The sequence below is a fragment of the Rhinoraja longicauda genome, chromosome 13, assembly GCF_053455715.1.
Source record: "Rhinoraja longicauda isolate Sanriku21f chromosome 13, sRhiLon1.1, whole genome shotgun sequence".
Taxonomy (NCBI): domain Eukaryota; kingdom Metazoa; phylum Chordata; class Chondrichthyes; order Rajiformes; family Arhynchobatidae; genus Rhinoraja; species Rhinoraja longicauda.
Genome location: NC_135965.1, coordinates 14,372,347 through 14,386,687, shown reverse-complemented (window position 1 = coordinate 14,386,687; position 14,341 = coordinate 14,372,347). Strand labels below are relative to the sequence as shown.

General features: G+C 41.4%; 1 protein-coding gene across 2 annotated transcripts in view; it reads right to left on the bottom strand.

Moving 5' to 3' along the window:
* The window catches only part of u2surp (U2 snRNP-associated SURP domain containing), a 76,846-nt gene that overhangs the window by 29,433 nt on the left and 33,072 nt on the right, over positions 1-14,341 (bottom strand). For both annotated transcript variants that reach the window (XM_078410423.1, XM_078410424.1), the window contains exons 11-14: positions 13,904-13,947; positions 1,106-1,210; positions 920-986; positions 675-832 (exon numbers count right to left, since the gene is read on the bottom strand). In XM_078410423.1, the coding sequence (XP_078266549.1) occupies positions 675-832; positions 920-986; positions 1,106-1,210; positions 13,904-13,947 (374 nt within the window). The remainder of the gene's footprint in view (positions 1-674; positions 833-919; positions 987-1,105; positions 1,211-13,903; positions 13,948-14,341) is intronic.

The window sequence follows — 14,341 nt, the reverse complement described above, 5'->3', positions numbered from 1 at the left end:
ATTGGTCTTATATTTTTAAAGTTGTTAACATTTTAAAGTTTAAAAATAAAGTTTAAAAATTCACTTTCCCACTTACCATGCCCATGTTCAGCCTTCACGTCACAATGGGACCCTCCCGAGTAACGGGAGTGGCAGCCAATGAGGGAGGGGGAGGCCATGATGACCATTGAGGGCGGGACCCACCAGAGTGATGGTAGTGGCGGCCAATGAGGGGGGGTTCTGAACTGACGAGGTGCCACTGACTTTAATACATGCGCTTCCCTCTCTTCCCGCCAGCTCGCTGTGGCTGCAGTACTGGCGGCACCGGGCCGAGGTCAGTGGCTCCCTCTTTCCTTCTCTGTCCCCCCCTCGCCCGCCCACGGCCCCGGGGGACACTCCCCGCCCGGCAATGGACTTCGTCAGTTGGGGGGAGCTTCCAGTTCATCAGTTGGGGGTGGGTTGCCCCAGGAGAGGCCTGCAGGGGTGAGTGTGTGAGGGGAGGGGGGGGGAGTGGAGGAGTGGGGTTGAGAGGGGGATGGAGTGGGTGAGAAGGGGGTAGTGGGTGGGGGAGGGGAAGGGGGTAGTGGGGGGGGAGGGGAAGGGGGTAGTGGGGGTGGAGAGGGTGCTGGACCAATGCAGTAGTAGTATGCAAGGTGTAGTAACACTTAAATATCGGAGAGATACAATGAACTCACTCTTCTTTTAACTGTCCTTTCTTTACATTCTCTTCAACACGAGCCTCTGTTTCTTCTGATATTTCTTGCAGATATGGGTTTAGAGGTGGAGGTCGCCAAAACGATCCATTCTTGAACATGCGGAAATCCACGGTTCGCCACCGAGTTGGCGAATCTCCCTGTCAGATAAGTACCAGTATTATGATTTGAATGATGGAATTATCATTTAACAAATTTACAATTTCACAAGTATTAATTTAATATACCTGCAATATGGAATACAATTTCCATCTGTAATAAACATGGGCAGGACTTTGATTCTCAAAAAGAAACCTGAAATACAATAAATATTTAATAACGTTTTATATGTCAAAGTTGATTAATAAAAATTAAATTCAATGTAAATTCAATGTTCTTAAACAGATGGTAAATAATTAATTGTGAGTGAAAACCTGAACATGAGGTTGCTTATTTCTCTGTTCATGATCATTGCTTCGAACATGGGTCCTTCACGCACGACAAATTCGATCATCCGATGAATTACGCATAACAAATTTCTGCACAAAACAAAATCAAGATAACCAATTCATAAGAGAGGACTCTGAATGAACTGAAGAACAAATTTATACATGGATTGATTTTCTAACATATATCTGCGCAATATTTTTTCATCAAGCAATTTAGTAACTGGCACAGCATTGCTTTTAGTCACCAATTGGGAAGTAAAATGGCTGGATTATGTTCAAAGGAAAAACCTAGTGTTTGCATTCATGCAAGTCAAAATGTTCTTTGTTCCTTTTGAATGTTGTTCTTCAAATAATATATATCGATCAAGTAAAATCTATAGCTAGCGCAACTTTATTAGTCCGACAAACGAAGCTAAATAAACACATTATTCCAGCATCTTTCTCAACTATCATGTTAATAAAAACACATACATTATAATTAATGATGTCTTGAAGTATTTCAATGATCAATAAGCATTCAGATAACCAAACCAAATTAGACTGAAATTTGAATGCTTCACACATGCAATCATTAACAAATACCAGCTTCCAGTTTGGCTTAAAACTTTAACATTGTATGCATTACAATGATAATTCTCCGATAAAGCAAGTTTAAATAAAAGGCGGCAAGTTGTGCAAGCCTTGATGCAGCAAATACTTAAAGCATATGAGATTTGAAGAACTGAAGCCTTAAAACCAAAAGCGTGCGTAAGAGCAAGACATTATTCAAGTCAATTGAGAGTAAATGTTCAATTTCAAGAATTGGGGGTTATTGTCCCTGATCAAACTATAACCTATATTAGTTTAAAGTTTATGACCAAAGCCTATATTAATCTGAAGATAGACACAAAAAGCTGGAGTAACTCAGCGGGACAGGCAGTATCTCTGGAGAGATGGAATGGGTGCCGTTTCAGGTCGACGCCCTTCAGATTCAATCTGTTCAATTGCATTTTCTATTCCTCCTGCGCACTGTGTAACTTATTAGCTTACCTTGCTGCATAATTAACATGCACACCCTTTTGGATATGGTTGAAGGGGAGGGGGAGGGGGAGTGGGAATGACCATGTAGGTGAAAGCAGCAGCAGCAAGGTCTGTGCCACCAGGTCTGGCTCTGAAGGACGGCAGGGTCAGGTAAAATCAGACAGAGTTATAGTGATATGCGACTTTATAGTTTTGGGGGGGGGGGGGGGGGTCAGACAGGAGATTCTGTGGTCACAAACAGGACTCCAGGGTAGCGTGCTGCTATCTCTTCAGAGGTACAAGAGGGGCAGTTTGCATCTAAATTGGACGGGGAAACCATTATTCTGTGGGGAATATTTGACTGTGCGACTCAGGGGGGTTTAAACTAGATTGGCAGGCGGGATGGAGAGACCAAAATTAGCAGATAAGGCGCACAGCAAAGTGAGGGATAAATCCGGGGTTCTAAACCATTTATTACAATGTTATAGGCTCAATAGGCGAGCAGATGTACTCAGGGCATGGACTAGCACGGGGACCTGATATATTAAAGCCATAACAAAAACATGGCTAAGTGGTGGGCAGGATTGGCAGCTCAATGTCCCAGAGTATTTGCGATAGGTGTGAAAGAGATGCATGTAAGAGAGGAGGGGGGGGGGGGGGGGGGGGGGGGGGGTTGCCTTTTTGATCAAGGAGAAAATAATTAGTGTTGAGGATTTTCTTAGGCCCCATCCAGTGAAGCTATTGGGTAGAACATGAAACAAAAAAGGGGGACATTTACTTTGATGGGATGCATTATAGGCCTTCAGGAGATTGCCGATAGCTGGGATCCGGGAGTACAGGTACATGGTTCCCTGAAAGTGACGGGTCAGATGGACAATGTGGTAAATAAAGCTGTTAATACGCTTGCCTTCATAGGGAAGGGTAGAGTGCAAAGGTTGGGTTGGGATATTGCGATACAGCTGTTCAAATCATTGGAATACGGTGTGCAGTTCTGGTTGCCAATCTATAGGAACAGGGTCATTAAGCTGGAAAAGGTACATACGAGTTCACCATGCTGAAGGGGAGGTCTTGCCTGACAAATTTGCTGAAATTCTTCATAAATAGCAGGACAGACAAGGGAGTCAGTAATGTTGTTTACCTAGATTTTCAGAAAGTCTTTGATAAGGTGGCACACAGGAGGGTGCTAAGGAAGACGAGAGCCCATGGTATTAAAGGGCAAGTACTAGCATGAATAGCAGGTTGGCTGGATGGCAGCAGGCAAAGAGTGCCAATAAAGGGGGCTTTATCAGGTTGGCTGCCAGTGACTAGCGGAGTTCCGCAGGGCCCAGTGCTCGGGCCACTGCTCTTCACGTTGTATACTAATGAGTTGGATGAGGGGATTGAAGGGTTTGTGGCCAAGTTTGTGGATGATATGAAAATAGGTGGAGGGGCAGGTAGTGTAGAGAAAGCGGGGACTCTGCAGAAGGACTTGGACAGGTTGAGAGAGTGGGCAAAAAGTGGCAGATGGAATAGAGCATGTCAAAGTGTGGAGTCATGCATTTTGGTAGTAGGAGTAAAGGCATTTTGGTAGTAGGAGTAAAGGTAGTAGGAGTATAGAGGTTGACCTCATTGAGGTGCACAAGATCATGAGGGGCATGGATAAAGTGAACACTGACTGTCTTTATTTCCCCCAGAGTAAAGGATTCTGAAGCCTGTGAGAAGACAGAAGTTTAAGAAGGACCTCAAGAGCAACTTTTTCCGCCCAGTGTATAGTCCATATGTGGAATGAGCAACTTGAGGAAGCTATACAATTACGACGTTTGCACAGATACGGATTTGAAAGGTTCAGAGGGCTATGGACCAAACCAGACAAATGAGACTAATCCAGTATGCAAACTTGGATGGCACGGGCCCATTTACACAGTATATAACTTCCTATCAATAATTTTCTACTTTACATTGTCATTCCAGCAAACCAAATGATCAACACAAATCTGCCAATGTCAGATAGTGAGCCAATTATAGTTAAGCAATTACTGATCATGCTTCCAAAACAATTAAACATGATACCAACATAGGGTTGTGAATTTAAAACAAGTAATTTTTCTTCGCAGGTACACACAATGCTGGAGTAACTCAGCGGATCATGCAGCATCTCGGGAGAGAAGAAATGGATGACGTTTCAGTCGAGACACTTCACCTTTGATTAGTGTCGGAGTATTACATTTAATTACCTGCTGCTTCGCTGAAGGTATTTCAGTTTGCATCTACATTTGATCAATTCTCATGATAAATCACCCACCAAAAACATCACCATTCCTTTATTACAGCAAAACTACCCTGTGAGAGCATTTATTTAAAATTCTATCAGAAATTGGAGGAAAAAAAAGACCATTCAACCCATTGTTCTAAAACCTTCAACAACTAATCATGATGTGTGCTTCTTTCAATATTTGGTTTTATAAACACCCTATACAAAATTTTCCTTTACATTGACAATGAGTTGACCTCATCACTACTTATGGCAAAATATTCCTTGTTTTGTGAGGAAAAAATAATAATTTTAGGATAAAACATAATTAAAAAATAATTACTGTTCAGATTAGATGCATACTTGAAGCAAGCAGTCAGTAAATACTGAGTTGCAGTACATTGTACTCCATGCATTCCAAAGTCAAACACACACCAAAAAATAGGTTAGTTTAAAAGTGTGCATATTTCCAAGCCAACACCCATCATTGACCATTCTTGCAGGCAGAATTTTACTTTTATAAAAAAACATTCATGAGATTATGTTACAGTTGTAAAAGACATTGGCGAGGTTGCATATGGAGTGTTGTGTTCAGTTACAGGAAATATCGCATTAAACTGGAGAGGGCAGAAAAGATTTGTTTAGATGTTGCTAGGACTCATGAGCCTGAGCTACTGAGAGAGGCTGGAGGGGTTATCTTAAAGGTGCATAAAATCATGAAGGGTATAGATAGGGTGAAACCACAGTCCTTTTCCCAGGATTGGGGAAATCAAGAATAGAGGGCATAGGTTTAGGATTTAATAAGAATCGAAGGGGCAATGTTTCCCACCTAGATGGTGGTAGCTATATGGAAACAGTGGCCAGACGTTGTGGTTGAGGCAGGTGCAATAATATTTGAAAGTCATTTGGACAGTACTTGAACAGGAATGGTTTACACGAATATGGGCCAACCCCAGGCAAATGGGACTAGCATAGATGGGCTTCTTGGTCAGCATGGACAAGTTGAGCCAAAGAGCCTGTTTCAGTACTGTAGGACTATGACTGTCTAGTCGCCGAGAAAAGGCACATTTTTGTTCACTCCTAACGCCCTTGAACCAAGCTGCTTGGTAGTCACCAGACAGGGATGAACAATTTCTGGAGTTCATCCATGCGGTCTTTAAATCTTTGTCATTGCATCTCCACGGTCAACCCTTTAAATATAATTTGCCAGTCTATCCTAGCCAATTCCTGTCTCATACCTTCAATGTCTCCTTTATTCAAATTCAGGACCCTCATCTCTGAATTAACCACGTCACTCCATCCTAATGCAGAATTCCACCATGTTATGGTCACTGTTGCTCAAGGGGCCTTACACAACAAGATCGCTAACTAAACCTTCCTCATTACACAATACCCAGTCTAGAATGGCCTGCCCTCTAGTTTGTTCCTCTACATCAGGGGTGTCAAATCTTTTTAGGTCAGAGGCCGGAATAGGCAAAATGCGACGTCATGTGGGCCGGATCAGTAGTGTACGCGCGAACGCGCGAGCTCCCACAGCTTTCGTTCCCTTCGGTTTGTCAACCTGCTCTCATGTGTCTCAGTCTCTGCTATAACTACAAAGTGTTTCCCTTTACGAATTTAGTTTCTTATGAAGAAGATTGCCTAGCAAGCAAGCATTACTTTTATGATTGGTATTAACTTAGTCATAAGCTATAAGAAAGTTGTGATGAGAGAGAAAAAACGATGCTATTTTGGCTAAGATTGTTTTGGGAGCAACACTCTTTCCATTAATAAACCATTTGAAATCAAGCATTAGCAGACACAAATGTAGACCTAATGAAACAAATTGTAAATGTAGGCTACACAACTGCACCTAATTTTTATTAGCCTGCTTCCAGCAATCAAACTCAATGAACACAGTTAGCCTCTAATTTTTATTGAAGCGATCACATTTACAATAATAGAAGTCAGAAAATGAAGGAATCGCAAAATCATGACACTCAATATTTCATAATGCATTTTGCTTACATGTCGCAGTGCATTGAACAGTGTCACTCATTTTTCACTTGCTGCTTCCAAACACCTGACTTCTCTTGGCTTTAACCAGCCTGTCAACATCAGGGACCTCAGGTAGGCACAAAATGCTGGAGTAACTCAGCGGGTCAGGCAACATCTCTGGAGAGGAATGGGTGACGTTTCGGGTCAAGACCCTTCTTCAAAAGAGTCTGAAGAAGGGTCTCGACCCGAAACGTCACCCATTCCATCTCTCCAGAGATGCTGCCTGACCGGCTGAGTTACTCCAGCATTTTGTGTCTACCTTCGATTTAAACCAGCATCTGCAGTTTTGTTTTCCTAAACATCAGGGACCTGTTGCTGTTAGTTATACGTTGGAAAATAAGTGATCTTTAATTCTGATTCCAACCTTCCAGAAGAAATAAAGAACCAGCCGACGTCTCGGTTGAAACTTCTCATGTAAAAAAAAAAAAGGAAATGAAAAGGTTTGTTTTCTTCACGCTGTTTTCCTTTTTGGGGGTGAAATGCAACAGACTTCTGTGGTGTTTTCTTTCTTCCTTGGGGTTGTTGGGGAAACTGCATGGTGAAACCAAAATGTATAAAAATACCCTTTAATAAAATCTGCCTGTGTGCACTTTAACCACATGGGATTTTTTTTGTTATAAATCTCAAATTGTGGAGTACAGAGGCAAATAAATAAAGTATGGGTCTTTGTCCCAAACATTATGGAGGGCACCGTATGTTCGTTCTCCTGTTGGTAAATTCAAGAAAAAATGCCAGAATGGAATTAGGGAACGGGACAGGAGGAAATCACAAATGGAAGGGAATGGAAATAACCATCAATCTGGATGCTTGGGTGGTGAGGGTGAAGTGACTGGAAACGGAGAAGAAATCAGGTAAAGGGCAGCTAATGATGCATGGCAGCTTGATGTCTGTGAGCAGTTTAATTAGTTGGATTTGTTAATATTGCTAATATTGCTTTACACTTCGTTATTCTTGCCTGCTGTGAGCAAAGTCACATCCAGTTAAAGCAGGCTGCTGTATTCTAATGGACCCAGAGCTGGATGAGTCATAGGTGATACAGTTTGCAATGGTAATTATTTAAGATTACGTTTAAGAAATCAGGTAAATTGTAGAACCTAATTTTCCTCTTGTCGGTGCCTCCAGTCCGTCGCACAGCTCCGCTCCGCCACACCCACCGGCTCGCAGCTCTCATCGCCGAGCCGAATGGGACTGCAAATGGCACTGCGCCCGCCCCCTCCCGTCGCGCTGCTCGCCGGGAACTGTAGTCCGCAACCTTCCTCCCGGCTACCACTCATACGTGCCCCGAACTACAACCGCGACATGCCGCTATAAATGCCGCCCACCCTCCACACGACGAATGACAACGCAGCTTTTCCCCCCTCAAATCATCCCATGGTTCGGTTTGGACCCCTCCGTGGGCCGGTAGTTTGACACCCCTGCTCTACATATATTGGTTTAAAAACCCATCCCGTATACATTCCAGGAAATCCTCCTCCTCAGCCCTGTACCAATTTGGCCTATGATAATTGCTGCACCTTTGTTACACACATCCCTAATGTCCTGCTGAATGCTATTCCCAACCTCCCTACTGCTATTTGATGGTCTGTATGCAACTCCAACAAGTGTTTTCTGCCCTTGGCTATTTCACAGTTCTACCCATACCGATTTTACAGAATCCAAGCTAATGTCTCTCCTTGCTATTGCATTAATCTCCTCTTTAACCAGCAATGCCACCCCACCTCCTCTTCCTGCCTGACCCATTGTGACTCCAGCACTGTGTGTTCCACACAAGATTCCAGCATCTGCAGATCCTCTTCCTCTTGGGTAGTTTACGGCCCAACGGTATATTCTCTGGATCATTGAATTTTCTAATCTCCAGTGACCCACACCCTCAGTGCTCTCCTCCCATAAACTCTTACCCAACTACCGAGTTTTCCTTTTTTTCCCATGTGCTCATCCTACCCTCACCTGGTTTCTTCATCTCTGCACTGGGTTCCACTTAGCAGCTACCAGCCTCTGTCCCATTCCCAACCCCCCTCCACTCCCAAACTGCTGGTAAAAATTCCCGTTCCCTATCAGGCCTGATGCAGAATGTTGATCCAAAATGTCAACCTGCATGCTGCTCGGCCCAACGAGTTCGACTATTTTTCGTGTTCTAGCATTTTCTATGGTATTGGAGGTAGGGTACTGACATGGATAGAAAGTTGGTTGACAGACAGAAAGCAAAAAGTGGGGATAAATGGGTCCCTTTCAGAATGGCAGGCAGTGACTAGTGGGGTACCGCAAGGCTCGGTGTTGGGACCGCAGCTATTTACAATATACATCAATGACTTGGATGAAGGGATTAAAAGTGCCATTAGCAAATTTGCCGATGATACAAAGCTAGGTGGCAGTGTGGACTGTGAGGAAGATGCTATGAGGTTGCAGGGTGACTTGGACAGGTTGTGTGAGTGGGCGGATGCATGGCAGATGCAGTTTAATGTGGATAAGTGTGAGGTTATCCACTTTGGTGGTAAGAATAGGAAGGCAGATTATTATTTGAATGGTGTCAAGTTAGGAAAAGGGGACGTACAACGTGATCTGGGTGTCTTAGTGCATCAGTCACTGAAAGGAAGCATGCAGGTACAGCAGGCAGTGAAGAAAGCCAATGGAATGTTGGCATTCATAACAAGAGGAGTTGAGGATAGGAGCAAAGAGGTCCTTCTGCAGTTGTACAGGGCCCTAGTGAGACCACACCTGGAGTACTGTGTGCAGTTTTGGTCTCCAAATTTGAGGAAGGATATTCTTGCTATTGAGGGCGTGCAGCGTAGGTTTACTAGGTTAATTCCCGGAATGGCGGGACTGTCATATGTTGAAAGACTGGAGCGACTAGGTTTGTATACACTGGAATTTAGAAGGATGAGAGGGGATCTTATCGAAACGTACAAGATTATTAAGGGGTTGGACATGTTAGAGGCAGGAAACATGTTCCCAATGTTGGGGGAGTCCAGAACCAGGGGCCACAGTTTAAGAATAAGGGGTAGGGAAAAACTTTTTTAGTCAGAGAGTTGTGAATCTGTGGAATTCTCTGCCTCAGAGGGCAGTGGAGGCCAATTCTCTGAATACATTCAAGAGAGAGCTAGATAGAGCTCTTAAGGATAGCGGAGTCAGGGGGTATGGGGAGAAAGCAGGAACGGGGTACTGATTGAGAATGATCAGCCATGATCACATTGAATGGCGGTGCTGGCTCGAAGGGCCGAATGGCCTACTCCTGCACCTATTGTCTATTGTCTATTGTTCTCTCTACCTGGTCAGTCAAGACCTGCTCTTAAGTATGCCATGCTGGCTATCTCCGAATTGTCCCTGCCTTTCCAAGTGATCATTAATGCTGCCCCACAGAATTTTTTTCCAATCCCTGACTGTTAATGTTACACTCATAGCTGTATAATTGCCAGGCTTATTTAGAACATAGAACAGTACAGCACAAGAACATGTCCTTCAGCCAACAATGTCTGCGCCGTACATGAAGCTAAAACCATCACTTATTTACCTGCACATAACCCATATCCCTCTGTATCCTTGTGTCTATCCAAAAATCTTTTAAATGCTACTAAAGCATCTGCTTCAACCACCACCCCTGTCACCACATCCAGAGCCCCACCAATGTCTTCCCCCACCTCCCAGAGCAGCTTACAATATATTTCATTTAGGATCCTTCCTATACTTCCGGCTCCATGAACAATTTGCCCATTGTCCCTAACGATCCCCACTATTTCCCCAGTTATTCTTTTATCCTTAATATGATATCTCACCATATTTAAAAAGATAATCTTGATGGCCCTCCCTGTCTTTATTCTCCACAACTGCTATACGTTTCCTTTCTTCTCTTTATCTAACCCTTGTTATCCTTTGACATCCAGGGTTCTCCTTGACTGTCACCCTTACAGGGACAAGATCACCTTGAACAAGCAAGACCATGTTCTCCTTTGAATAGGGTGTGTAGGAAAGAACTGCAGATGCTGGGTTAAATCGAAGGTGGACACAAAATGCTGGAGTAACTCAGCGGGACAGGCAACATCTCTGGAGAGAAGGAATGGGTGACGTTTCAGGTTGAGACCCTTCTTCATTCCTTCTCTCCAGAGATGCTGCCTGGCCTGCTCCTTTGAATACTTCCCACGAGGCAGATGTAGACTTACCTGCAAGTGAATGCTCCCAATCTACCTTGGCTAGATCCTCCCTTACGTGGATGAAATTGGCCTTGCCCCAATTTAAGTATTTTATTCCTGGACTAGCCATGAACTTTTCCATAAGCACTTTAAAATGCAGTTATGGTAATTATCTCCAAATTGATCCCTATTGACAATCCTCCCATCTGACCAGCCACATTCCAAAACAGTTTCATTAATGCTCCTTCCCTCATTGATCCACACCATTTAGGACTATGCAAATGGAGTTGTGGATATTAATAATAGTCAGAAATTAATATTTGAACCATAAAATTAGAAATGTACAGCATAGGAGGCTGCTGTTTTGCCCATGCCGAAAACGATGTGCCTAATTAAGCACAAAAATGTAATGTGATCGATATTTAATTTTAGCATTAAGTCAATTCACCCCCATAATAAAAGAAGGGTCTCGACCCGAAACGTCACCCATTCCTTCTCTCCCGAGATGCTGCCTGACCTGCTGAGTTACTCCAGCATTTTGTGAATAAATCGATTTGTACCAGCATCTGCAGTTATTTTCTTACACCCCCATAATAAATGCATGTTATCTATAGAATCTGAAGTATTTATAGCATTATTCAGATTAATTAATTTTGAAGACGTACTACAATATGAAAAAATACAATGTAAAGTTTCTTAAATATCTGATAAAACCTTGTATTGTTATGACAATATTCTTTGGTGCTGAATGTGGGAATATTTTAATGAAAAAGAAAGGAAGAACCTGACAAGTACACTGAAACGCATTCCATATACACAGTACCCGAGCTATCTTGGTGAAAGAGGAAACTAAAACATAATATCTACCACAATGCTCTGAGGCGTGATAAAAAAAGGTGAAAAAATTGTATTTATTGATGTTGCGTTGCGGGCATGAACACAGCAAATATTCATACTATGGGGTTTTAATTCTTGCAGATAAAAGCACCTTTTCTTAAATGAAACAAACTATTAATTTGGTAACCAAGGAACATTTAACATCCTACCTACCAGCAATATGTAAGTAATCATTGTAAAGAATTTATAAGGAATGAAATTCATGTATGGCGATTTTAGAATCTGCTCCATGCATGAAAAGGCTAAAAATTGGTTGAAAATTAAACTATAATTGTGAAAGATTGCAGCAAATCCATAATATGTAATAAATGTTAGGTTTAATAATGATTGATTTCCTAATGCATCTTTCACTTTCATCTTTCACCGAGACAAACTCTTAAGTGTGTGATTTTCCCAAAACTAAAGCCCAACCATGGCAGCCAACAAAAAGAAAAACGTCAACAAGAGCCAATGAAGATGATTGTACCAATGACTCGTCAAAATTTGAATACTTTCTGCAATTAATCCAGGGTGCTTTGTTCAAGTCCCTCGCTACAAAGACTGTTCAGCTTGTTTTGTTTACCATGGCCAAGTCAGGTGTCATGAGAGTTTATTAAAATTATCAGTGACCAGCATGATCAAATTCTGGTTATGGTCTTTACGAATTTTGAATGTGCGTTGCAAGGCAAGGTTCTGGTTTAGTTGAGCAAGGGAACTTGACCTATTGACTTATCGGCAGCATCAATCTAAAGCCCAACACAGATAAATGCCATATATTTATTAGTTTTCCCAAAGTCGAAAGACAATGGGATTACAGCACAAATATTTCTCGACATTAAAATAGATAAAAACCCAATTTCATTTCTCAAACTTTCCTACTTCACTATAGAAAAACACCCAGGTCACAATTTTCAATAAATGACTTAGCTTCACTTTCCCATTTATCCAGTGTAAGAAATTAAATCTATGAATGCTTGAACAGATACGTTTAAAAGTTTCTTTCTGGAAATCTTGACCTGGACCACAGTTAAAGTTAAGCCCATCAGCACACTTAATATTACAATATGAAAAGGAACACTAACATAGTTAACTAAATGTTTTCCTCAATTTCTCACCACGGTAACGATGCACCAAAACAGCCAGAGTGCAGTTATGATGCAGCACTAACACATCTCATTTGATCCTGACTTAAGTACCTGGTTTTAAGCCGCATCACCAAAAACCTTACCATTTCAAAAGTATGTTTAAAAAACCCCACTAATTCAGTGATCTCACACAAGTTCCATTTTATAATTTAAAAAAATAATTATATGCAGGTTTCAAGCATCCTGAAGTAGAAACAGAATAATTTATGTTTAAATATTCAAAGCATCAAACTAGATCAGAGCTTTTGCTTGTAAAAGCTAGATACATTTTAATCAAACCCAGGACTAACCATCATTTACATCAAGTAATGATGATACACCTGAGCCAAATCTACAGATCCATTCAAACACATACAACTTGTGCAATTTTGAAATTGTACTCTTTTGTTGTACTACATTAAAACAAAGACAGACAATGGTTTCTAAACAAACTAGCACTGCCTACTTCTGAGCTATCTGCATTGCAATGAAAACATAGCATGGGAAACTAACCAAACAAAATGCACTAAAACTGAACCCACATTTCACATAGCCGAGAAGGTTTTGAACATAATTTAAGTGCCATGCAATAAATGGGCAGAACAGAGTTCCATAGTTCAAAAAATCTAATTTACCAAACGATCGCAGAATCCACAAGCATATACAGTGCCTTCCGTAAAGTTTGGGACAAAGACCCATCGTTTATTTATTTGCCTCAACTCCCCAATTTGAGATTTGTAATAGAGAAAAAAAATCACATGTGGTTAAAGTGCACATTGTCAGATTTTAATAGTTGATTTTGGTAAGCCTACGGTTTGGCTGATGTCTCTAACAGTTTTATTTGTGTTTCTCAGTCTCATAATGGCTTCGTTGACTTTCATTGGCACAAAATCGGTCCTCATGTTGATAAACAGCAATAAAAGTTTCCAAAGGTGATGGTCAGACTGGAGGAAAGACTAGGTGCTGAGAGCTCTCTTATGCCTGCATTAAGGAGGCAACTAAACACACCCGAGCAATTACAAACACCCGTGAAGCCATGTGTTCCAAACATTATGGTGCCATGAAATGAGGGGACTGTGTATAAACACTGCTGCAATTTCTACATGGTGAAACCAAAATGTATAAAAATGGCCTTTATTAAAATCTGACAATGTGCACTTCAACCACATGTGATTTTTTCTATTACAGATATCAAATTGTGGAGTACAGAGGCAAATAAATAAATGATGGATCTTTGTCCCAAATATTATGGAGGGCACTGTAAAGGGACCATTGCTCAGCCACCCAAAATCTTAGCCCAAAGCACATGATTGACAAATAACCTGAAGTCATTTTATTTAAGGGACACCTTCTACTATCAGCAGCAATGAAAAATAAAAGAAGAAACGTGTACCTTTCTGTTGGGATAACCACTTTGACTATGGCGTGCGACAGAGTCTGTATATGAAGTCACATTAGATAATAAAGATAGGATATTATGAGTATTGGCAACTTAAGCAGCAAGTATAAATATAAATACAAATGCATTTTAAAAACCTTCAAGCTAACATTTATACTGTTATAAATCAATACTTACTAAATTTTAAAAAGTACAAGCATGTATTTAAGACAACTAAAATAAGCCACTATAGTAAAGCAGGGATAGAAATACCTGATAAATACCAAAGATATTTGTCTTTGCAATGTGATGGAACTAGAGCCAGGACAAATTGCTGGTGATAGAATGCTTATGACACATTCCAATTCATGTGGAAATCTTTCCTGATGCTCAGAATAATTGATATTTTGAACAGTATATCCAAAGAATATTAGACAATATTTTAGAGGATAA